This window comes from Oreochromis aureus, linkage group 9 (genome assembly GCF_013358895.1).
Source record: "Oreochromis aureus strain Israel breed Guangdong linkage group 9, ZZ_aureus, whole genome shotgun sequence".
Taxonomy (NCBI): domain Eukaryota; kingdom Metazoa; phylum Chordata; class Actinopteri; order Cichliformes; family Cichlidae; genus Oreochromis; species Oreochromis aureus.
Window position 1 is genome coordinate 34,228,854 of NC_052950.1, and position 23,636 is coordinate 34,252,489.

Sequence of the window (23,636 nt, forward strand, 5' to 3'; positions counted from 1 at the left end):
TTAAAAAACGCCTTATTTTCTGGGCAACTTTTACTTATTAGCTTCGTATGTGTATATTTTTATTCTAGACATTAAAGGGTTAAATATAAATGAAATGAAATCTTTTATTTTTTGCTATTAATCCCATATTAACGATAGTAACCCTCCCCAACTGTCGTCCTTTGTCAGGGAGCGACGGTGTCTATCCTGACCGAACCCATAGTCTCTTTGATCAATATCGTCGTCTCGCGAGAACTTCGATGTCACGTGGATTATGGCTGAAGATCGCGGATATTAGAAGGTACTTTTCTGCTTTTATTTACTTTGTTGTGGGGTAAAATCGCGTATTTACGCAATTTGCTTATTGCAGCTCGAGACGTATGGGCATTAGCTATCGCTAAAATAAGCATGTGCAGCTTTTTGTGGCCGCTTACGTCGGCGCCGCCGGTACAAACCTTCGAAATAAGAGCACAATGTTTTGCGCGCTTTTTACCACTACGAAAACAGTTAGCTTCTGCTTCGTGAATGATCCGCTGTGGTTAAACACCCGTGGGCCTTGCTCTCCTGTTTGGAGGCTTCTACTTCACCCAAAGTGCAGATAAGTCTGCGCAGAAACCTAAACGGCGAGCAGGAGTAAATTGAACCCAACGGCGACACCGCTGTTAGCCTTAGCCTCAGCCCGAGGCCTGCTCAGGAAGCGGGCGGGAGCTTTTATTTTCCAAAACTGTTTCTTCATCTCACCTGCCAAGGCTGTAGATTCAGAGCATTATACCTGTCCACAAGCTTTTATTCAGATGTTAGACGTCCACAAGCCCGTATTTAGATTTTGAGCTGTTAATTAGACGCTTAATATGCACCGCGGTTCGTTCTCACTCTCTTTGTCATTAACAGGAGAGAAATCTACAAACCGAGAGCAAAGAGGAGGCGAAGCTGTGACTCTTCAGCAGCTCTGACACACTACTCACAGTAAGTTTTCACTCTGTTATCAAGTTTTACAAATCCACGAGAAATCTGTGCTTTGACGGTTTTTTTGTGATATTATTTAGATTTTGCACAATTATTAAAAATATTAGAAACATTACACTGGATTTCCAGCAGGTGAGTCATTAGTATAAACCTACAGGGGAGGTTTATTACGTTTATGAGGTGTTTGTGGCTCTTTGGATGTGTTTAGTCGTGTTAGAATAATTCAAGGCCTCACACAGGTAGATATTAAATTAAAGCTTATTTATAGAAGTGCTTTTCACAGACAAGCAGTCACAAAATACTGTACACACAAAACTAGGAATAAATACATTACTATATAATTGAAATTTAACATTAAAATGAATCGTAAGTCTACTGGGGGCTTCTGTAAAGAGTATAAAATAGAAAAAGTGTGAACTTGCTTAATAGAACTCGTTAATAGTCTGGTCATTGGTTTTTGTTTTTTTATTTATTTATTTATTTTTGTTGTTGTTATATCGCTCAGATTTATCTAAGCCAGTAAACAGGACATTACCGTAATCTAAAAAACACATGATTAATTTTCTGCTGTTCAGCCAAGGAGACCGCTTTTTGGTCATAATGTAGACATGTTCCTTATATAAAAGAAACTCTCAGGTAGAATTTGATCAGTCTGACTTATCTCAGGAACAGTGCTGATTATTACTGATCAAAGGGGCTAATATGTAAAATTGTTCAAATAAATATTGTGTCAAAGTCACGCCTGTGGCTCTGTTAGCAGATGCCTGTCGTATGAAGCAGGATTAAGTTAGAGAGGTAACCTCAGGTTTATCTCTGGCTGCAATCCATCAGTTTTCTGGTGTCATCAGTGCTGGAAAAGCTTGTGTCCTCTGTAGTAGAAGAATCTGATGTTTTTGAAGACTTAAAGCTTTTTTTTCTTTCCCCAGTGAGCATAAATGTGATATTATTAGAAGAGGGGGTTTTTTTCTAGCTTTTTTTCCTGTATGCTACGAGTGGATGAGCTAATATAAAATCTAGCCTTACTGAAGTCGTCCCTCGATGTTCTCAGGTGTATGAGAATAATTCAAGGCCTCAAACAGGTAGTAAATACTATTCAGTCAATCTCTAAGGTCTAATGATTCAAAAAAATGATTTATATTTACAAGCAACAGCTTTTTTTCCCTCTTTGACCTGCTTGATGTCACAGAGAGGATAAAGCCCTGATATAGGTATTTAAGACACAGAAGCCACTCCCACCCACCGTACCAAGGCTTGCTTCATGTAAAGCTATAAAATAATCAGGCTTTTCATGGTTGACTCCACAAGATCAGTCCATTCTGAGTGTTTATAATAATTGAGTAAATGATGCCAAAATGGGTTAAAGGTATTTTTAGTGCAGAAAAAACTCTGGATAAAAGTGTTGTGGCAGCAGTAATTTGTTTACATCACTCCTGGAGCTCAGTGGCTCAAACACAAGAAAAACATCTCCCTTCATACAAAGTTGCGTTAGTGATGAGGATCCCCTCGCCTGTTTTCCAGCAGCAGTGATGGCGCATGTCTTCAACCATGGGAAGCTGCTCCTGCAGCGCCTGCACCAGCAGCGGGAGATGGACTTTCTGTGTGACATCACCATAATGGTGAAGGACGTGGAGTTCAGGGCTCACCGTAACATCCTCGCTGCATTCAGCGAGTATTTCTCCTCCCATGCTGAAAAGGGGGAAGAGATCACGACTTTGGACCCCGACAAGGTCAGCCGGTACTCGCTGGAGAAGCTTCTGGAGTTCGTCTACACGGGACACATGAACCTCAGCAGGTAAGCGTGATGGTTTAGAAGCTAGCATCAGCCAGATCACGGTTATCCTGTACAGTTCTACATTCTGTATACCCAACAACCTGAGTGTACAACATATGAACAGAATGACAGCAAAGTAGACTTGGATGTGATGAAGCCAACGTCAGATACATACAAGTTATAGAAAGTAAATGTTAGTGAGACATCTTTGCTTTGTGCCTCTATGTGATTTACTGATGGCTAAAATGTGCTTATTATTAGTTGGTGTTGTGGCTCACATTAGCTCATTAAGGTTTTGTTTTGTTTTTTTAATTAAGAAAGCTAGCTAAATAGCTTTTCAGACAGTACAGAGTTAAAGTTAGCACACAAGATACAGTTAGCCTGCTAGCTGTGTGAATAAGTTCTTGGTTGTTTTGTAGCGTTGAAGACTTCTTCATCGCTGCAAATCTAGATGGCGGCTTCGTAGTATGGTAGCTTACATGTTCGCCAACAAGCCAAAGATCTCAGGAGGACACAAAAATGTATTTATGAAAGGTTTACAAAATCAAACGTGTGGTGCTACACGCTGTGGAGATCTGTTTTGAATCAAGCACTGAAAGTAGCTTCTTCAAGACAGGATGTTGCTTTGTTAGCTAGGAGAGTTTTGCTAAGTGATATTGTTTGCAGTTTGGTCATTTGAGCAGAGATCCTATTTTGGTTAATGTTGCTCAGAAGACCAAACCATCCCCATGATGTTGTCTGCCCTGCTAATGTTGACTGTAGTTTTTTCCTGCAGTCACTCCTTTTGACCATATGTGTTAGCTAACGTTAGCTCACCTGCTTGTACAGGCAAACTGCTTGATTAAGCGCAGCGCATAGTTTGAGTTTTGCCTTGAGCCACTTGTTTGATGATGTTGGTGATTAGTGGACTCCAGGCAGGGGCGTCCACACAGAAAGCGATGCGTTGGTCATCAGTTTGTCGCTGATGGTCGGTCAGCTGTTTCAGGGTCTTGTTGCTGAGTAGCACTCTGCTGCATTATCGCCTTGTCCTGTGTCAGATGTCCATATCCCTCACTCTCATCAGTAATTGTTTCAACCAGTTGCCTCTAAATTGACCAATTTTTCACTCCGGACTGACTTCTTGCGGTCACTGGTTGCCATGGCACTGTTAGATACTTGCTCTGCGGACGCCCCTTTAAGGTATTCATACCTGACGTTGACTAGCTGTGTTTGGTGGTGCTGTTGCCATAACAACAACAAACAATAACTCACAAGGCAAGTGTTTTAGGTTTATGTACAACAGAGGTGGGGAACTCCAAGCCTCGAGGGCTGGTGTCCTGCGGGTTTTAGGTGTGTCCTTGATCCCACACAGCTGATTTAAATGACCTCCTCAACATGTCTTAAGGTTCTTTAGAGCTCTGAAAATGAACTAATCATTTGACTCAGGTGTGTTGACCCTGAGTGATATCTAAAACCTGCAGGACACCAGCCCTTGAAGCCTGGAGTTCCCCACCGATTATTCTCTGGAGTGATCAACTTCTCCAACATTTTAGTGACATACTGCACAAGCAGCCACTTTAGTTTCTAAGGATATCTTTTTAGCGTGATTTCATTGGCTAATGCTCCACAGGAGCTATGAATGAACATTATTTGATTGGCCTAAGCTGTTATTTAATCAGGAAGTGAAACTCTTGAGATCAAGAGACTCTCTCATGTGAGACTCTCCTGGGGAAATGTATGCAGTGCAATCCAGCAAGCACGGAGAAAACATGCATGTAGAAATCAGTCCACATGATGTTAGATTATGAGAAGGTCGTAGGCGTGGGACCCTTGTGAACTGAATTTTGAGTTGGTACTTTGGTGAGTAAAATGTTTTTCTTTCTGGTTTCAGCACCCGACAAGCAGCCGTACGGCGAGCAGCCATCTTCTTAGGAATGACCGAAGCCACGAAATATCTGGAGGAGTTCCCTCACTGGTCTGAACTCGGCGAAACGTCACAGTCAGAGGCAGATAAAGAGACGGGTCTCTCGCCTCCCAGCCCCGCCTCCCCAAGCACCCCCAACTCCCCAGTCCCACTATCCATAGTCTCTGTTAAGGGGGAATGGGAGGACGAAGGTAAGGGCAGCAGAGAGCAGGATGATGAGGGCAGAGATATGTTTGTGGAAGACGATGAAGAGTACACCCCAAGCACGCCGAGGAGCACCGGGAGAGTAGGGGGCGGGAGGAGAGGTAGAAAGCCTAAAAGTTTTGGCGACGAGCAGATGGAGGCGAGCAGCTCTGCTGACGGCACGCCCAAAATCTACAGCTATAGAGGGAGAGGGCGAGGGAGAGGCAGGGGCAGGGGGAGAGGAAGAGGAAGAGGAAGAGGGAGCTTAAAAAGTCAAGAACTCTATTTGGATGACTCTGATACGAGCGTGAAGGACTTTGGAGACACCTCAGCAGACTGGAGCCCCTCACAGGGGGAAGAAGAGGAGGAGGAGCCTGGGATGAAGAGGGCGAGGCTGAGCACCGGAGAGGGGAGGAGAGGGCGAGGCCGCGGGAGAGGGAGAGGCCGCGGGAGAGGGAGGGGCCGAAACAGGGGACAGACCGATGAGGAGGAGGAGGAGGAGGAGGCAAGGGATGACAGCGGAGGCACGGAGGAGGAGGTGGGGGAGGGAGTGGAAGAGGGTGAGATCGGGGAGATGGATGCGCTGGCTCTGGGCGAGATGTCGCTGTCGTGCACAGAGTGCAACAAACTGTTTAAAGATGTGAGCAGCCTGCGCCGCCACGAGAAGATCCACAAGGGGCTGAAGCCGTTCGCCTGCATCTTCTGCTCCAAAACCTTCAGGCAGGCCACGCAGCTGAAAACACACCTGCGCATACACACAGGTGAGCTCAGCACTGAGAGTCACGTGTTTTTTGTTACTGGGTTCGTGAAGATGTGAGGCTGCTACACACCTTTTCATTTATAATCAAGTGTATAAAGACAAGAAAATACACCAGCAAATAGGGCTGCACAATTAATCGTTAGAAAATCGCGATCTCAATTCATACTTATGTGCGATCTCATTTCCAAATGACAACGATTTTAAAAAAAGAAGAAAAAAAAAAGAAAGATGACGATTGTACCGCATTTTGATCCGGGACATAATCTGCATGAAAACAAGCGCTCACTCTTCCTGCTCAACAAATGACAAGGGCGGAGCCTTATACCACGTGATACAGAAGCCAGCTGGTTGCTAAAATTGGCAGGGAAAAAACAACGGAGAGCACGTGAGAGATGACGAAGCTGTAAAGGCCAAGAAAGTGACAGGAGAAAATTCGTCCCGGTCAACCACATCAATAACGGGAACCTTATACAGCGCTTCCCCATACCCGTCGAACTCCCGCAGGCACAAAGAAATTACGGAGGCTATCACTTATCACCTGTCTAAAGATATGGCTCCCATCAACACTGTGAAACGAGGGATTTAGGAAAATGATCAACACCCTAGACAAACGCTACACAGTGCCGTCCCACAACTATTTTTCAAATGTTGCACTACCTGCTCTATACACGCAGTGTCGAGCAACGGTGGAGACGGAATTACAAGCAGTTCAACATTTTGCGGCAACGACAAAATGTGAGACATTTATGTTCATTTATTGTTTTTATGTTCAGTCTCAACTGTTACGAAGCTGATGTGCAGTTAATAAGTGCAATAAATATTTATATTGGAAAAGAAAATCGTGAGAGAATCGTGATCTCATTTTATGCAAAATCGTGCAGCCCTACCAGCAAGGCTCATTGCAGCCAGCAATCAAACTTTGGTTACTTTGATTTATAACCTCATTAACCCTTTAACCCCTAATCAGTGAAAGGTTTTTTGGTTTGGGTTTTTTGCAAAATAAAACAAAATCTCACTGCTTTCAGACACCATTAAAATTTTTCAATTGTACAAATGGCTCAAGAGTTGCAGTAATTTTAAAAGAAAAAGTTGCAAAAACTTTTGAACCGTTGATGCCTTTACAGTCGAAACATCTCCTGATGAGTTTCTGGGTTCAGATGCTACTTTGTAGTCTTACTTCCAACAGCGTTATGTTTGCTTTGGAAACAGGACTTCTTCCATCATTTATATACAGTCTGTAACCCTGCTGCATTGTTTCTAATCAATTCCCTGTTATTTCCTGTCACCTGACTTCGAGCGTTGATGCTTGTGTGCTGGTTTTATTCATAATTTCAGTGTAAACTTTGGTTGAAATCAGCTTGATAAACAGAAGAAAAGTTTCTTACACGTATTAAACATGTAAAACTGCTTTTCTGTGACATTTAAATGCATAAGATGTTTGCACGTCCTCTGCAGCAGAATCCTTCCTCTGTGTCACAGAGCTGTCCTATACTTTCTGCTTCCTGAGCTGCAAAAACAAGCTCCGGAGGCAGGAAGACAAACATAGGATGTTGAGCACAAGCATGAGTCTAAGTTTGGAACAGAAATGCATCGTATTACTCAGCAGACCTTTGAGTTAAAATGAAAGTATGTGCAACGTGAACGTGAAGACCTGTGTCTGTCACCAGATAAGTGGAAAACCTTTTAACCCATCAGCAGGCAGATATAATGTAACACACGTATAACAAGCGTCCTCCTTGTTTCTCTGTTGCAGGCGAGAAGCCGTTCAATTGTGCCGATTGTGACAAGTGTTTCGCTCAGAAGTGCCAGCTGGTCGCTCACCGCCGAATGCACCACGGCGAGGAGAAGCCGTACACCTGTGAGCGCTGCGGCTTCAAGTTTGCTACCTCGTCCAATTATAAAATACACATCAGGTACGTCAGTGTGGAAGGAGCTGAGGCCAGGAGGGCCAAGAGCCTGCGTATCTGCATGCAACTCACCTTCACTTAAGCCTTCCTTTTGTTACATATGACTGACATAACAAGTCAGCTGCTGGTCTGCTTCTACCGAGGAACTACCGTATTTTCCGCACTATAAAGCGCACTTAAAATCCTTTAATTTTCTGAAAAATCGGCAGTGCGCCTTATAATCTGCTGCTCCTTATCTATGAATTCTGGCTGTGTTTACTGACCTTCTATGTGGTACACGGCGCTCAAAAATCTGTCAAAAAATGTTTTAGTAGGACTTTGCTAAGCTACGAAGCCGCACGGCTTGATGAATTGTCTGAGCGTTATGGCTACCGCAGTCAGGAGCCTCACGGCTCATAGTAATCTGGGTCCAAATCTCCGTCTGCATCAGGTCCCAAACAAACACTGTGTAAATTCTTTCATCTTTAATAAAATGATCTGCGTTGCTGCTTTACCAGGTGTAACAATTAAGTTTAACATCAGGCATCCATGAAAACAGAATTTATTAAATTAAACGGAGTTAGAAGTTAGCAGGAAGTTAGCTCGCTAGTTACCTAAACAAGATATCATGTTCTGACTGAGAGATTTTTGGAAAAAAATAAAATGTACAGCTCTGCTATCACTTCCAACATGAATGTAGAGAGAAAAGTACACAATAGCGATGTTTGTAAGATTACTGAAGTTGGGCTAGCTGGTATATAATGCTGTGCTATTGATCGCTAGCGACACCGCTATGTTAGCATACCAAAGCATAACACAGTGAACCTGGAGAATGAACGTTAACCTTTTTCCACTTGATAAAAGTTCCCAATGGTTTTTTTGACAAATGCAATCGCATGGAAAATTGCTGTAAACGGACCAAACTTCAGTAGGGGAGAACAACTGAGATAATCCAGCCACAATATGAGGTTAGTCATTAATGTAAGATGAGATAACCTTTATTAGTCTCACACGTGGGGAAATTTGTTACAGCAGAAAGTGGACAGTGCAAAGTTACATAGCAAAAATTAGAAAAACACTGGAATAACATATACTGTTGTTCCAGTGTTTATAGAGCAGCTACCAGAGAATTAAACATTAATGAATTAATGGTACGGAAGTGGAGGAAGCAAGAGGAATGAGTTGAGTAAAGTTTGACTTATCTGACTGTTTTGTTTCGTTTAATGCGCTTTATAATGTGGTGCGCCTAATGTATGAACACAGACCCGTTTGTCGACAGTGCGCCTTATAATACCGTGCGCCTTATGGTCCCATAAATACGGTAGTTAAAGATCTTTATTGTGCTCTCGCACACACAAGGGTGTTTACGAGTGGCAGAACTAATAAGACATGTTATTGTAGGTTAAACTACCCAGTAGTTTCTATAGTAACAGTTCTGCTGGTCTGAGGGCCACTGCAGAAAAATGTGGTTGCTGGGTTGGACACATGTGAAGGTGATTACGTGGTTCTCACCTGTGACTTTTTTAAGCACTTGTTGTTGTGAGTTGTTGCTCTATAAATAAAGTTGAATTTTAACACGTTTCCCACAGACTGCACAGCGGGGAGAAACCGTACGTCTGTGACATCTGCGGCCAGGCGTTCGCTCAGTCCAGCACGCTGACGTACCACAAGCGACGACACACTGGGGAGAAACCGTACCAGTGCGACCTGTGTGGCATGTCCTTCTCTGTGTCTTCCTCTCTCATTGCCCACACACGAAAACACACTGGTGAGAGACGTGCAAATGAAAGGCTGCTCTGGTTTCCTGCCGCACTGGGCAAATAGACTTTACAGACATTTTTCTGTATTTCTGTGCGTTTCAGGCGAGACTCCGTACAAATGTTCGCAGCCTAAATGCGACGCCAAATTTGTCACATCCTCTGAACTGAAGAAACACATGCGGCGACTTCACCCAGGTGAGTTTAAAGCTTTGTTTGTTACACCAAACATTTAAAGAGTGGTTAGATGGGACTGAAAGTCACCAGTTTCACACCAGGATCCTACTGCTAACTGCAGCTGTCTTTCAGGAGAGCTCATAACCTAAAATGTGCTTTATTGACATAATGAAACTCTTTAAAAAATGTGCCTCAAACGGGTGTGGAAAGTAATGAAGAGAGTTATAAAGAGAAAGCTCTGAGCTCCACACAGTTTATACCCTGATTGGTCAGAAACTGTGTGGAGCTGAGAGTTTTCTCTTTATAACTCAGAAACTTAATTTAAATGAGTTCTCGCGTTGTTTGCAGAGGGGAACAGCGGCGTGCAGTGCCTGCTCTGTGGAAACAGATTTGCCAGCGTGAAGAACATGATCAAACACCAGGACAAAGCTCACGCCGACGAAGTTCGGCAACACAAGGAGAGAGCCCGAGCCGGTGAGCTGTCAGCCTGTTTATTAAAATCCACTGTGTCTTAAAGTTCTGTTAAAGTTTAATTGAATAAGACCCCTGAAAGTGTTTTGGGATGTGTTAGAGTCAAAATCAGTAGATCTTTTTGCAGCTTCAGTCAGAAAAACCACCCCTCAGTGTCACTGCATGATTCAGCCCTGAGGCTAGAAGCCAATCACTGTGTTTACATGTGCATCAGTATCCTGGTTAGCATTAGCTGTTTGAAGTGTCCATGTCCTGTGCAATAAAGCAGGATGCTGCAGCCTGTAAGCATCCCATTGAGCGCTTTGCAGTGTGCAGGCTACCTGCAGAGGCACCACTTAGTCCAGCAGCAGAAACTTCCTCTCTGGCAACAGAGGAAGTGCGTAATAGAGGAAGTGAATTCAGTGTTTTGGTTATAAAAAAAAAAAGGGTGGGGGGGTGCTGACCAGTCAACACATTAAAGACGCTAGTTTCTGGAGATGTTACATCACATTAGCTGTCTGTGCCTGTAAACTTCAGATATGTGGGGTTACTCTCTATCTTTAAACCGATGTGGCAGACTTCAGATGACAACAATTATGTAGAGTCAGTGGAGAGTTTGAGGTTGAGCTGTGATCCCAGTGAAAATGTAATAGTATTATTGATTGAAAATGAGCAATAGTTGATAATCTGCCAGTGTAGATGATCAGAATTACTTGAACTGTGACAACAGACAAGTTTGTTTTTGTTTTTTTAAGTGGGTGTTCCAGATTTATTAGCTCAAAGTCCAGTCCACTGGTGATGACAAAGTAAAGCAGACACACCAGAGCACAAGCTCAAAGTCAGACAGTGTTGTGAGCCAGGACTCTAACTCAAGCTTAACATGGGAGTGTTGGATCTGCCTTTAACAAGTGTGCAGTGCTGCTGCTGCCTTAAAAGCACAACAGCAAAGCTCCCAATTCTACTTTTAGGCCTTCTAAAGAACAGGCAGTAAAACGGTGTTGTTTCCATGTTATCTTCTGGCTGCTCTGAATACTTTCAGCAGTGACTGTCTGACTGGGTTTTGTGTCTTTGAGCAGTGGTCCTGCTGTCCACCAGCCATCCCGTGGCCTTCGTCCAGAGCAAGCTCTCCCAGGAGAACAAAGGTTTGGGCTCCATCCCTGAGTGCGAGCCGGCCAACCCTGAACCGGCCACTCCCAACCCTAAAGCCACTGACCCCGCCGCGGTTTCCTCTGATGCCACCACCACTGACTCTGCTACAACCACGACCGCCACCAGCGTGACTGCTGACAGCGACACGGACGCCGCCGCCATCATCCAGGACTTCAAGGCAGAGCCCACACACCCCCCTCTCACCACCGCAGAGCAGGTGACCTTCGACGCCGATCAGGAGCAGACCATCAACTCGGACACGCTGCACGCGCTGGTGGAGCAGCTGCGGCCGCCGCCTTCACCCGCACAGACGCTGGAGCAGATTGTCATCATCAAGACGGTGGATAACATGGACAACATGCCCCCTCAACAGTGAGGCCTGAATAACACTGATCAGAACTAAACTTCAATTTTGAACAGTCACTCGCTGATTGGGATAAAGTCAGTGCTCATGTTCAGGATTAAAAAAAAATCTACAATACAAGACAATTTGGTCCAACTCGGGCTTTATTTTCATAGTTTTGACCATCATTTCTACCTGTGGTACAAACAGGAAATGCAAGCAGTCGGGTTAGAAACTAACATCAAGGTTAGACAAAGTATTTTGGACGACAAACAGCAAAATATAATCTAAACTATATGTCACCACATTCAGTTAAATCCATTAGGACAGACAGTCATTGGAGCGTTTGCAGACTTTTTAAATACATTAATCGCATTATGTGATTATTATTTGTCAAAAAAGTCTCAAGTAGCATCCTCAGAAGTCTTTTTTTGTCTTCCATACATCCCAAAACCCAAAGACTTTCAGCTCTCTGTGACTTAAAATGGAGAAAAGCACTAAGTTCTGCATTTCAGAGGCTGAAACTGGAAACGTGTGATGTGGTTACCACAGTTTGTACAAAAACGATGCGCTGGCATGCACACATTTAATATTTTGCAATTAAAAAAAACTTTCCAGTATTTTTTTTAAATTGTGACGTATGAGAAACAGATGATCAGATTCACAGCTCATGGTCTGTAATTTGGTTTATTGTCAAAATTACTTTAGCAGTAGATTCTAAAATATTTACAGATGAACAACCAAGACGAGCGTTTCCACTAAATTAACACTGATGCAAAAAGCATCAAATGAAGCTATAAAAAACCCAAAACATAAACCCTTAAAGAAGCAGCGTGGCTTCAGTTGAGTTGGTTTACTGGTCAAAACTATAAGAATAAAACCTGACCCAGTCATCCTTTTAAAAATGCCCATATTTTTATTAGAAGTGAAATGAAAGTCATGATCTAGCAGGACGATTTACAGCTCCTCAAAGAGAACACGGGTCACATGGCAAACAAGATGCAGTGTGAGGAGATCTGAAAGAGGCTAAAAACAGATCAGTTATTTTTCTAATGAAGATTTTTGTTTCCTTGGCAGAGAAGAGGAATGAGTGGCAATAAAAGGCAGAATCAAATTATTATAACCTGCAGAATCCCAATAAGATTCTCTCTTTGTGTTCAGCAGTGACGTTCATGATCAGCACTGATGATTTCATGCTGTTGTGCTTAAACCTGCTAACTGTTGGAGTCACAGTTAAACTACATTCTTCTTGTAAAATCCACTGTTTGGGTTTACCAGATGTAACCAGTTTTCTCCAAGCATTAACCAGCTGTACACATAAAGATGACCAGTTTGATTACTTGTGCTGTCTTTTCAATCAGCAGATGTCAGAATCAGGAGGGAAGGGAGGGGGGAAAAAAGCCCAGTCAGCAGATCTGTAAAATTTACTGTTGTTCAGATGTCTAACGTTCTGATCCAAGTTCCTCGTTTCACTTCCCAGCTTAATGGTGAAGTGTGTGAAAAAAGAAACTGATTCTACATTTTCTTCTGCTGTAGAAAGTGAAGCTTTGATTCACATCGACTGACCTGCTTCAAACCGCTTAAAGGTGCTTTTTGTAAAAACAGCCCGTTGTGTGAAGATGAGTCCAAAGACGAGCGTTTTGGGTTACTGTGAGCGTGAATTATTGTATATCTGACCAGAAGAATGAGTTCAAGGATATAAGCAGCAATGAAAAAAGGAGTTTCCTCCTATGGATTTCTGGGATCTCCATTAGAGAGAGGGCGATTAGCTCAGGGTAGGAGGAGTCAGTTAAGGTAGTTCAGAGTCCTCCTTTAGCGAGGTGTTTCAGGCCTGTCTGCTGGATTAAGTGGCTGGAAGAGGAAGGTCTTCTTAGACTGCAGACCCCACAACAGTGATCTGGATACACAGACGGATGGAAATCAGCATCTTTGTATTTTGTGGCAGAGATGTCAGCTAAAGCAAGGATGAGCCGTACTCCTGTAATACCACTTTGGACCACAAGGTGGAGCAGTGAGTCAGTATAGTCCTCTCTGTCACACTGACCTGGCTCGTTTGGTAGCTAAAAGACTGTGTAGTGTTTTTATAAAGCGAACAGAAACTTTAGATAAGCTAGAGGTCTGATCAGATATCATTTTATACTTACACAGAAGAAGGTGGCGCTGTTTGGGGCGGATAACTGTGCTTCCTGGTGAAACACCACCTCCTGGTGGTGAACGTTTGCATTACACTTTTTGTTTCTTTTTCTTTTTTTACAAAAAGTACCTTTAAAGTCCTCTAACCTCACACAACATTTTCTCCGACGTGGATGGTGTGGCTGCAGTTTTTTGTTTGTTTTTTCTATTACAGCTTCCTTTTGTTTGATGGAGTAACGCTTGTAAAGAATAACTCTGATACAGTACAACTCCATTTTAATAGTTAGCGTAGTGAATAGGAGCTTTGGTATCATAAGATGTAACATCTTTATTTATCAAGCAATAAATGTTCCACCCTGCAGTGACATGTGATAATGGTGGCTTCATTGATGTAATAGAGCCTCTTTTTATTCTTCTTTTTTCTTTTTTAAGTAAATCAGTTGTTTCAGTGTGAAAGAGTGAAAAATGCATTTCTATTAACATGACCGTAGCTGTTTGTTTATTTTATTTGGTTTTTTTGTTTTAGGTAAAATTGTCTGCATTACTTGTAAAAATTTGTGAATTACATATACAAGTTCACTACTGTATGAAAAATGTACAACAGCAGCAGGAAAATAAAGACCGACAAAAAAGGGACAATCGGACTGCTGTTTGTCAGTTTATTATGACATTTTTACTTTTTTGTTCTTTATGTCACTGCAGATGTTTTGATTTTTGTTGTTTTTCTCAAGCAGAACCATCTGTTTAGAGGATGTAATTTGATTTATAATATAATCAGTATGTTCTGAAAGCATCCACATTGCAATAAAACACAGTTACTGAGCAAAGTGTCTAGAACTCAGTGGATACTATTTAAGGAACAGCAGCTTCTTGTCATAAATAAATGTTATACTTATGATTGGTAATATATAAATAACACAAGTGTCCGATCAATTAAAAGTATTTTAGGAGTGAGGAAATAACTGGAATTGCTCAAAAATACTGTCTAGCAAAATAATGCAAATAATTTAGATTTTACATTATGGTAAATGGCCTGTATTTGTATAGCGCTTTCTAGTCCCTAAGGACCCCAAAGCGCTTTACACAACCTGTCATCCACCCATTCACACACTGGTGATGGCAGCTACATTGTAGCCACAGCCACCCTGGGGCGCACTGACAGAGGCGAGGCTGCTGGACACTGGCGCCACCGGGCCCTCTGACCACCACCAGTAGGCAACGGGTGAAGTGTCTTGTCCAAGCCGGGTCTCGAACCGGCAACCTTCCGATTACAAGGCGAACTCCCAACTCTTATATTCAGTGATGATTTTAAAATATTTCATGTAGCGTCTTAAAAACCACAGAACACTGACTTAAAGACAAACGGAGGACAATCCTTTAAAGGATTGATTTTTTAAAAGTTTTATCACAATATATTTCGTATTTTAAAATACAAAAAATAGACTAAAGCTCAAAATTTGTTTCACAATTCTTTTTGACTATTGACTTTTATTGATTTGTTTCTTGTAAATGCATCCATTTTGTTTCCTAAAACAATTTATTTTCTTTTACATTTCACTAACTGATCATAAATAAAAAAGCTGTAATTAAATGTTTTGCCATTGATATTTCATCTTAAAACGTTTAGTTTCTCTTAAATTTGAATTTGTGTTCTCCTGAATTTAAAATTGAAACTAATAAATTGGAAATATTATTTTCTCTTATAATGTTTATTTCTTGTTAATTAGCCACTTTTTCTTTTGATTTTCTATTATTTTTATGATTTTAAACTCAAAAGCTGAAGTTTTTTTCTTTTAATTCCACTCACATTCACCCATAACCTTTTTTTTTTGTTACATACTGTAATTGGTTACTGAGACGCAAACCTACACGTTCATTTATTGTATTTCTTTAATATATTAACGTTCATGTCAAAAATCCACCTTACGTTAAAATTTCCCTCCCGTTACTTGTTTGTACCTCCGCGGCTGCCGTCCCTCGTGTTGCCATAGCAACTCAAACAGTATCTAGTGATGGCTGCCCAAAGCATGTCAGAGCTTTATAAAGCCGTGTGCGCTGAGAGAAAGATAAAAGTGAATCCGTACGTTTTGCAGTCATTAAAGAAGACGCCGTTAACGGGGTAAGCGATTAAACTTTAAACTCCAATGTAACTTTAGGGCACCAAAAGTGAAGATTTTAGTGGGTTAACGTTACCGATTAATACTACTGTGGACTTAAACACATTTAAATCTCTTAGTAAATTCACTCACTCACTTGGCACTTTTTAGAATTATTTTATTACCACTTACTCCCCATGAAGTGTTTCATATTTCATACTAAGCACACCCAGTATGAAAATAATCACGTGGTTAAAAAAATGCTTGACCAGTTACCTGGTTAAATGTTGTGAAAATAATATGTACATATATATATATATACACGTATGTATAGACGTACGTATACGTATGTATAGATCAGGGGTATTAAACTAAAATTTGAGGAGGTCCAGTTGGAGAAAATCTCCTCAAGCAGAGGTCCGGGACATCATAATGTCTAACTTACGTTATGATTGTGATAGAGAAGCAGCCTTTTTTTTTTTAAATTAATATCTGAACGTATGAACAATAGACTGTCAAATCAATGAAAATACAAGTTAAAAACATTTCAACAAAATTTATTGTTAGCACTGAAACACACAGTAGGCCTATATTAGATATAGGGCTGCTGTTTTAAATGAATTAGAGAAAATAAATAAAATGGCTAAATTGTGCATCTTAAAACAAAGTGCTTAATTTCAGAAAAAAAATAGCAGCAGCTTGAGTTTCCCTTTTTCTTTACCTTTTACATCTCGACTTAACAGTCTCAATAAATTTTCAACAGATAACATCAAAACATTTTAACAATTTTACAGTTTCTATTTCTTTCACCCCCTTATATTCCACTTCCCCACTTTCTGTTGTTCAGTGAGAGAATTGAGCTTTAGTTTGCTCTACTAGGATTTTAAATCTGGGCTGGAATGGTGTCAGGGCCATTCTCATACACATGTGTAGGTGCTCATTGGTGAGCCTGGAACGATATTTAGTTTTTATTATGTTCATTGTGGAGAAAGCTGCCTCACAGCTGTATGTGGAGCCAAACATGGTCAAGATGTACAGAGCTACTTTCCTCAGATTTGGGAAAGCTGTCTCAGAGACCATTTGGAGCCAGAAAGTGGCAGGTTCAGTTCTTCCAAACTGCTCTTTCAGGGCCACATCTGCTTGGAGATCAACCAGTTGCATTTGAAGAGGCCCAGCATTTGCCCACTTGAAGTGCTGTGTGACTTCCTTTGAGAACTCTCTGACATCAGTGATGAGAAATGGGTTCTTTATGAACATGGTGAGCTGCTGTCCAAAGCTGAAGCTATCAAAACGTTTGCTGAAGTTTTCAATCAGCTTATCAACAAAGTCAACAAAAGAGGACACATCTCTCTGTCCCTGAGCCTGTTCCTTCACTGTTGGGAAGTGTGCATAGTCTCCTTGCAGGTCTTCTTTGAACACTTCAAGTTTCCTCTGAAAGGAGCGGACAGCTGTCATCAGTTCACAAATTGAATTGTCCTTCCCCTGCAGCTTCAAATTCAGTTCATTCAGGTGTGAAGTGATGTCAACCAAAAAGGCCACAATATCCATGCTTTTCCCATCATTTAAAAAGAGAGAAAAGTTTGTTGCTTTCTGACTTTCCAGCTCTTCCAAGAAAGCTGCTACTTCACTTCTGATGGACCAAAATCGCTCCAATGCCCTTCCTTTGCTAAGCCATCTCACATTGTTGTGAAGCAGAAGATCATCAGCGTGTGCATCAACTTCTCTGAGAAATTCCCTGAGCATGCGATGCTGACAAGAAGAAGATGCCCTGAGAAAATTTATCATTTTCATCATTGTTTTCATCACCTCAGCATACTCATCTGACAGGGTGGAGCATAAGACAGACTGATGAATAATGCAATGGTAAGAGATTAGCTCAGGATTGTCCTGTTTCATTCTTGCTACAGCTCCTTTCTCTCTCCCCATCATAGCAGGGGCTCCATCTGTGGTTACTGAAACCACTTGGTTTGGCTCTATTCCTCGCTTTGTTAACATTTCCTTAATGGCCAGGTAAATATCCTCTCCTCTTGTAGTGCTGTGAAGGGAAGTTACACCTAGCAGGTCTTCACAGAACTCTTTCTTATCATTGTTGAAGAACCTTACATAAACTAACAGCTGAGCATTGTCAGACACATCAGTGGACTCATCTATAGCCAAGCCTACACATGGTGTCTTATGAATAGCTTCTTCCAGCTGGGATAGCACATCCTGAGCTAATATTTCACTTCTCTTTGTGGCTGTTGATGCTGACATAGGTATTTGCTTTATTTTGTCACAAAGCTCTTCTTTTTGTTTACCCTCAAGTAATGTTTCTGCTACTGCACTCATGCACTCTTTGACAACACCTGCATCTGCAAAGGGCTTTTTGTGTTGACCTAAAATCCAAGCAACTCTGAGGGAACATTCATGAGCACGTTGTTGGGCGGTGAAAGAACTGGTTAAGATCCTTGTGGCTTGATCATATTGGGCTCTGAGACTGCTAATTTTCTGGGACCTGAGTTCAGACTTGGGTGGGTATGATTGTTCAAAGGCTTTGTGCTTTGTCTCATAGTGGCGTTTGACATTGCCACTTTTAATCAGTGCCACAGTTTCTGAACATATGAGACACACTGGTTTGCTGCTTGCGGCCGGAAGAATGAACATATATGCGTCAGTCCATTCAGTCTTGAAAGTTCTATTTTCGGTGTCTACTTTTCTCTTCTTTGAAAGCGCCATAGTTGTTTTACCTCTTGTGACTCCCACTCACGTCTTGTCTCACTGTATCGTTAATCGTCTCGCTTGTCATTCGCCTCTCACCGTCTCTTTCCTCTGTCTGTCTGTGTCTGCACTCAGCGTTGCGATCGCCTTGAATGCGCAGATGTGATTGGCTAAGTAGTGTCACGTGGGTGGCTTAACTCGCACACAATTGGTTTGTATGTTCCCTGGTCTAATACAATGTAACGTTACCGCTTAAAATTGAATCGCCCCGTCAAAATTAAATATAATTTAATATTTTGTTAACTATAGGTCCGGGTCCATATAGGATGGCGACTGGGTCCGGACTCGGACCCCGGTCCGCCTGTTAGTGACCCCTGGTATAGATAGATAGATAGATAGATAGATAGATAGATAGATTTCAAATATAAGATTTTTAGAGATGTATTTGGGCTTCACATGGCTGGTTAACTAAACTGACTGTGACACCCCTGTTTTAAAGATGTGTGTTTTTTCCAATGCATTTCCCATATAAACACTGATTCTCTGCTGGCGTGGAAAACTTGTCTGTGTGGCAGGAAGTTCACCCTAAAACTTCCAGGAAATGTCAGACAGGTTCAGAGACTCAGTGACGACGACGTCCTCGCTCTCTGTAAATGTCTCCGACATAACGAGTGTGTTACAGGTGAGCTGGCGGATTCAGGTGAACTGACTCAGACAAGGTGTGTTTAACTGTCTTTAACTACCTGTGTGTGTGTGTGTGTGTGTGTGTGTGTGTGTGTGTGTGTGTGTGTGTGTGTGTGAGACCAGGTCTTGATCTGAGGTACAACAGCATAAAAAATGAAGGAGTTGAACACCTTGCTAAGCTCCTGCAAGTAGGTAACAAAATGCAATGGGTGGATCATTTTCTGTAAGTAAAATGTTTCATGTTTGATGTATTTCGTGTTTGTTTTCTCTGAGCAGGAGGAGAAATCATCTCTGAGCTGTTTGGATTTAATGTTTAACGACATCCAGGCCAATGGGGCTCAAGTCCTCGCCAGCAGCCTTCAGGTTTAACACTTAATATGTTCTCATATAAACTGTTTATTCTTACTCTTCCCTTAGGAATTAGGTGCTTAACCCCCCACTTCGGTAGCCCATGAACAAAAATGAACTTAGATCCTGGCCAGACTCCTCTTCACTCATGAGATCCTTTTAGATTTTAGCAGAATTCATTTACAGTTGGATTTTCATTCCTTTTAATGCGGCTCCAACGTTTCTAATGTGGAAGCCACGTCCCCACCTCTCTACAGGGTAACGGCACCCTGCTCTCTCTCAGGCTGTCAGGTAACAAGATTGGGAGAGGAGGAGGTTTGGAACTGGCCAGCATGCTGCAGGAGAACTGCACGCTGCAGGAGCTGGAAGTGGCCGACTGCGACCTGGTAGATGGGCTTCAGTTTTTAAAAAGGTTTGGTGCTGACATCATTCTGTTTCTGAGAGTTTTCTCGATCCCTACAGGACACCAGCAGTATTATAGCGCTCGTCATCATGCTGAAGAAAAACAAGGCTCTTTGCTCTGTCGATATCAGCCGCCCGCTGCTCTTCAGCCATCAGGTACAAACACACACCAGGTATAAAACTCAGTGGGAGGCAGACTGATCTGAGCCAGCTCTTTGTGTCTCAGGAGGAGTGGGCAGTGCACTGCTCTAAGATGCTGGCAGTGAATAGCAGCCTGATGGAGCTCCACCTGGGGAGGATGGGGATGACCGACACTGGGATAGAGCAGCTCACTGAAGGCCTGGGGCGGAACCACAGCCTGCGCTACCTGGATCTGTGCAGGTAGGAAATGAGTCGAGCAGCCAGCAAGAGGGCGCATTTCCTCCTCTTCATACCACACATCTGTCTTTCTTGGATTTCTGTAGCAACCGTGTGACCCGTGACGGTGCGTTTCATCTCGCCATGATGCTGAAGCAGAACAGGGCCCTGGAGATTTTAGATCTGTCATCCAATCAGATTGGAGATGGTGGAGCTGGGTACCTGAGTAAAGTCATCACCTGTCCGTGCTGCACCCTCAAAGAGTGAGTCCTGCATCAACCCCAGAATCACCCACACCCTTCGATTGGTCCAGTGTATAAGCACTGACTATTCTTTACCACATTTGCTTACTTTAGAGACTCGAAACACCAGGAAATGGGAATAATTTCTCTTATAATAAGGATTTTTAGGTCCCTGATAGCAGAAATGAACAGATTTTATCCAGTTAGGTAACTTTTACATCACTAGAGAGGAAAATATAGCCACATTATTATAATTACTATGGTTATTTTTGTATTTTTGGAAAAGAGGTTGCCCAGTTTTGATACATTTGGAGGTTTGCAGCAGAGACAGAATCATGTTTTCTGCTTATTTTAATGATATTTTAATGACTTTAGGAACCAGAAGCCTGATTGTTTGTTTTTTACATTGAGACAAAGTTTACACAGAAGGACTATATCGGGTCTTTTTTAAAGTTACTTTCAGGGATTTAGAATCTCCGAAAAAAACCTATCAATTTTTATTACTTAGAGATTTTTCAGCATCTAACAAGGACAAAGTTAAATTGTCCTGATTTTTGCGTAACTTTAAGAATTTGAATGTGAAGAGAAGAAAAGATCCATGAATGTAATGATTCAAAGGGTTCAAATATCTTTGAATTTATGTGCTTCAATATATTTTTCGGACTGAGGAAAACAGAAAAAAGGTTAAGTATTCTGAAGAGCGTAAGATTATGAAAAAACTACAGATATGAAATATCCAGATTTTAGAGGCCCAGAGAGGTGAAGAGGAAAGCAGCAAACAGAGAAAGCTTTGTAAAGTAAACAGTTTTAGCTTCATCCTTTTTTAATCCTTTAATCTTGACCTGCTGTCACCAACCTGCGCTCTGTGCAAGGCTGTCTGTGTGCAGAAACAACATCGCATCAGAGGGTCTGCTGTTGTTGGCTCAGGCTGTGAAATCCAGCTCGACTCTGACTCACATCTACATCTGGGGAAACCACCTGGAGGAGCCCGTATGCCAGGTACACCTCTCAGATGTCTGTTTCATCTTCTCCTCTAACATCCCATCACCCCTCTAACAGATCCACGCTCCCTCCCTGCTTCAGGCCTTCAAGGAGCTGATATCCAGTGGCCGGCTGCATCCAGAACAGACAGATGTAAGCCCCTGTGAGGTGGATGGTCACGTGTTCCTCGCTGAGGTCTTCCAGAGTTTGAGGAAACATGTTTACAACATCGACTGTAACCGTACAGATTTGCCTACAAAGACTGCTGCAAGCCCTGATGCCACCACACATCATGGACAACTAAAAGATTATTTAAACTGCAAAGATTTAAGTTTATGAAAGTATTTTGTTTGTTCATCACAAACACAATTAGTGGCAGTCATTTCTAATATTTTAAGACACTGACTTCAACTAGACCTCCTGAAATAATTACATCCATAAACAGACATGCTTGTTGCAGAAGAGAAATGTTCAATGTGTTGTGTGATCTTTCTCAGCAAGCAATATTTTTATATTTTAATAAATCTGTTTTGTGAATATTAATATTTTTTAGCACATGAACAGAGTTTCTGTTGATGCTTAAAAAGCCTTAAAGAGTGCTGAAGTCATTCACAGCAAAAGATTGTTAACCCTCTACTTTACATGTCCATAAAAAACATGTCAGGTTGCTCGTTCAATGCAGCTCTGCCATAAAAGTAGGGATAGGGTCCTATTCATGTGTACATGGTTATCCTGTCAGGGTCCTTGGGGAGTATGAGGTCCCTGTACAGCCGGGGAGAAGTCAGACCTCTTCTTTCTTTGTCATAGATTCTGTTTCTGGTTTTTATGGACACATTCTAGCGATAGCAGGTTGTTGAGGGTCTCCACTTTGGTTGCCTTTTTGCAGGCTTCGTGTGAGCTTCATCAGGTGGCGACCTCCAGGGTATACTGGGACAGTAGCTGATCTATGTTCCTAACTTCACCTATGGTTACAAGCTCTGGGTACTGACCAAAACAATGACATCACATATAAAACAATGAAAATGAGTTTTCTCTGAAGGGTAACTGGGCTCTTTCTTAAAGGTAGGGTGAGCAGCTTGATCAACCAGAGTGAATTCGAGATGCTCTGCCACATTCAAAGGAACCAGTTCTGTGGTTCAAGCATCTGACAAAGGCTTCTGCTGGGAGGAGTGTTTTGGGCATGTCCTACCAGTAGGAGGACCAGAGCAGACTCGCTGGAGGGATTACATCTATTGGCTAGCATGAGAACGCCTTCGCGTTCCCACGGGTAAGCTGGCAGATTGGGCCCAGACTGCTGACCCGTGACCAATAACAGATGAAAAAGAGGATCACAAATGAACCTCAACAGCCATCCATATCACAGTTTCTGGACACTTGTGCCCGGCAATACAGCATAAATCATCCACACTGCACTAAATTTACTGCGATAGTTATTTGTTTTGTACTGTGGAAATCTCAGTACTGTTTGTGAACAGGAAGTTCTGCTTTTGCATTTTTCATTTAATGTTTATTCTTTTTTGGGGGGGGGGTTTGTTTTTTTGCCTGTCCCGTTTGGATCTTTAGCCATCAGAATTGTTGTCTGAAGGCCAAGAAAGATGCCTAGCGGATTTACTTTACCAAGTGGATCATCATGGCTTTACCATATTGGTCCATTTGATTGACCTTTATTATAATTATGTATTTATTTTATTTTATTTTATTTTCGGTTGTTACAGACGGGACAGACATGACTGGGGGATAGGACAGGGAGAAAGAAAGAATGAAAGAGAGAGAGGGAGAGAAAGAAAAATAGAGGGGAGACGAGATGGTGAGAAAGGGGGGAAGAAAAAAGAAAAACAAACAAAACACCAGGATCACCTGTATGGAGAAGAAAAAAAACAGAAGAGAAAACAAACAAAAAAGAGCAACATAATAAATACAACACCATCACAATAAACTAGCTAACAGTAGATAACAGTAGATACTAAATTATATGTTATTGTGCAGCATGTAAGATTGACAGTGCACAGTGTGCTTTGAGGTAGCAGCCAAGAAAGGTGTAGTTTGTGTCTGTGAACACCTGTGTGCATCAGCAGAATAGAATAGCTTTTTATTGTCACTGTTACAAGAACAGTGAGAGGCAGTTTGGCATCTCTCCATGTGTGTGGAGTACACAATAGCGTAAGTATTTACACAATAACAGACAAGTTTACATTTACACAAGAAAGATATGTACAAGTTATACATACACCTGCAAACATACACGCACATACATACATATATGTATATATACATATTTGCATCCGTGCATCCATTTCCAAAGGTCTCTTCGCTGCCCTTGACTAGAGACCAGCTGTCAGCAGCTCAATTAGCTGATGAAACACTGCAGAGCT

At 41.9% G+C, this 23,636-nt stretch overlaps 2 protein-coding genes across 3 annotated transcripts; both read left to right on the forward strand.

Annotated features, from left to right (window-relative positions):
• Positions 1-247: 247 nt before the first annotated feature.
• Positions 248-12,660, forward strand: mynn (myoneurin). 2 transcript variants are annotated; one of them, XM_031748772.2, is made up of 9 exons: positions 248-280; positions 871-945; positions 2,464-2,737; positions 4,587-5,563; positions 7,316-7,475; positions 9,038-9,216; positions 9,311-9,403; positions 9,731-9,856; positions 10,909-12,660. In XM_031748772.2, the coding sequence occupies exons 3-9, from the start codon at positions 2,472-2,474 to the stop codon at positions 11,355-11,357; spliced, it is 2,250 nt and encodes a 749-aa protein (XP_031604632.1). In that variant the 5' UTR covers positions 248-280; positions 871-945; positions 2,464-2,471; the 3' UTR covers positions 11,358-12,660. The 2 variants fall into 2 exon arrangements, with proteins under 2 accessions (XP_031604632.1, XP_039472909.1); XM_039616975.1 differs by having other exon boundaries at positions 257-280; positions 2,467-2,737.
• Positions 12,661-15,383: 2,723 nt separating this feature from the next.
• On the forward strand, positions 15,384-22,220 carry lrrc34 (leucine rich repeat containing 34). The gene is made up of 10 exons (XM_031748774.2): positions 15,384-15,576; positions 18,826-18,932; positions 19,058-19,122; positions 19,211-19,297; positions 19,540-19,668; positions 19,745-19,840; positions 19,911-20,065; positions 20,149-20,304; positions 21,156-21,282; positions 21,367-22,220. Exons 1-10 carry the CDS (start codon positions 15,470-15,472, stop codon positions 21,601-21,603), a joined length of 1,266 nt encoding a protein of 421 aa, XP_031604634.2. The 5' UTR covers positions 15,384-15,469; the 3' UTR covers positions 21,604-22,220.
• Positions 22,221-23,636: the final 1,416 nt, after the last annotated feature.

Bases quoted from the DNA above. Each gene is read 5' to 3' on its own strand.
- mynn (XM_031748772.2), top strand. From the start codon at position 2,472: ATGGCGCATGTCTTCAACCATGGGAAGCTGCTCCTGCAGCGCCTGCAC. The intron at 2,738-4,586 runs GTAAGCGTGATG...TTCTGGTTTCAG, and splicing joins GGACACATGAACCTCAGCAG to CACCCGACAAGCAGCCGTAC. The intron at 7,476-9,037 runs GTACGTCAGTGT...CGTTTCCCACAG, and splicing joins AATTATAAAATACACATCAG to ACTGCACAGCGGGGAGAAAC.
- lrrc34 (XM_031748774.2), top strand. From the start codon at position 15,470: ATGGCTGCCCAAAGCATGTCAGAGCTTTATAAAGCCGTGTGCGCTGAG. The intron at 19,123-19,210 runs GTAGGTAACAAA...TTCTCTGAGCAG, and splicing joins ACCTTGCTAAGCTCCTGCAA to GAGGAGAAATCATCTCTGAG. The intron at 20,066-20,148 runs GTAGGAAATGAG...GGATTTCTGTAG, and splicing joins CGCTACCTGGATCTGTGCAG to CAACCGTGTGACCCGTGACG.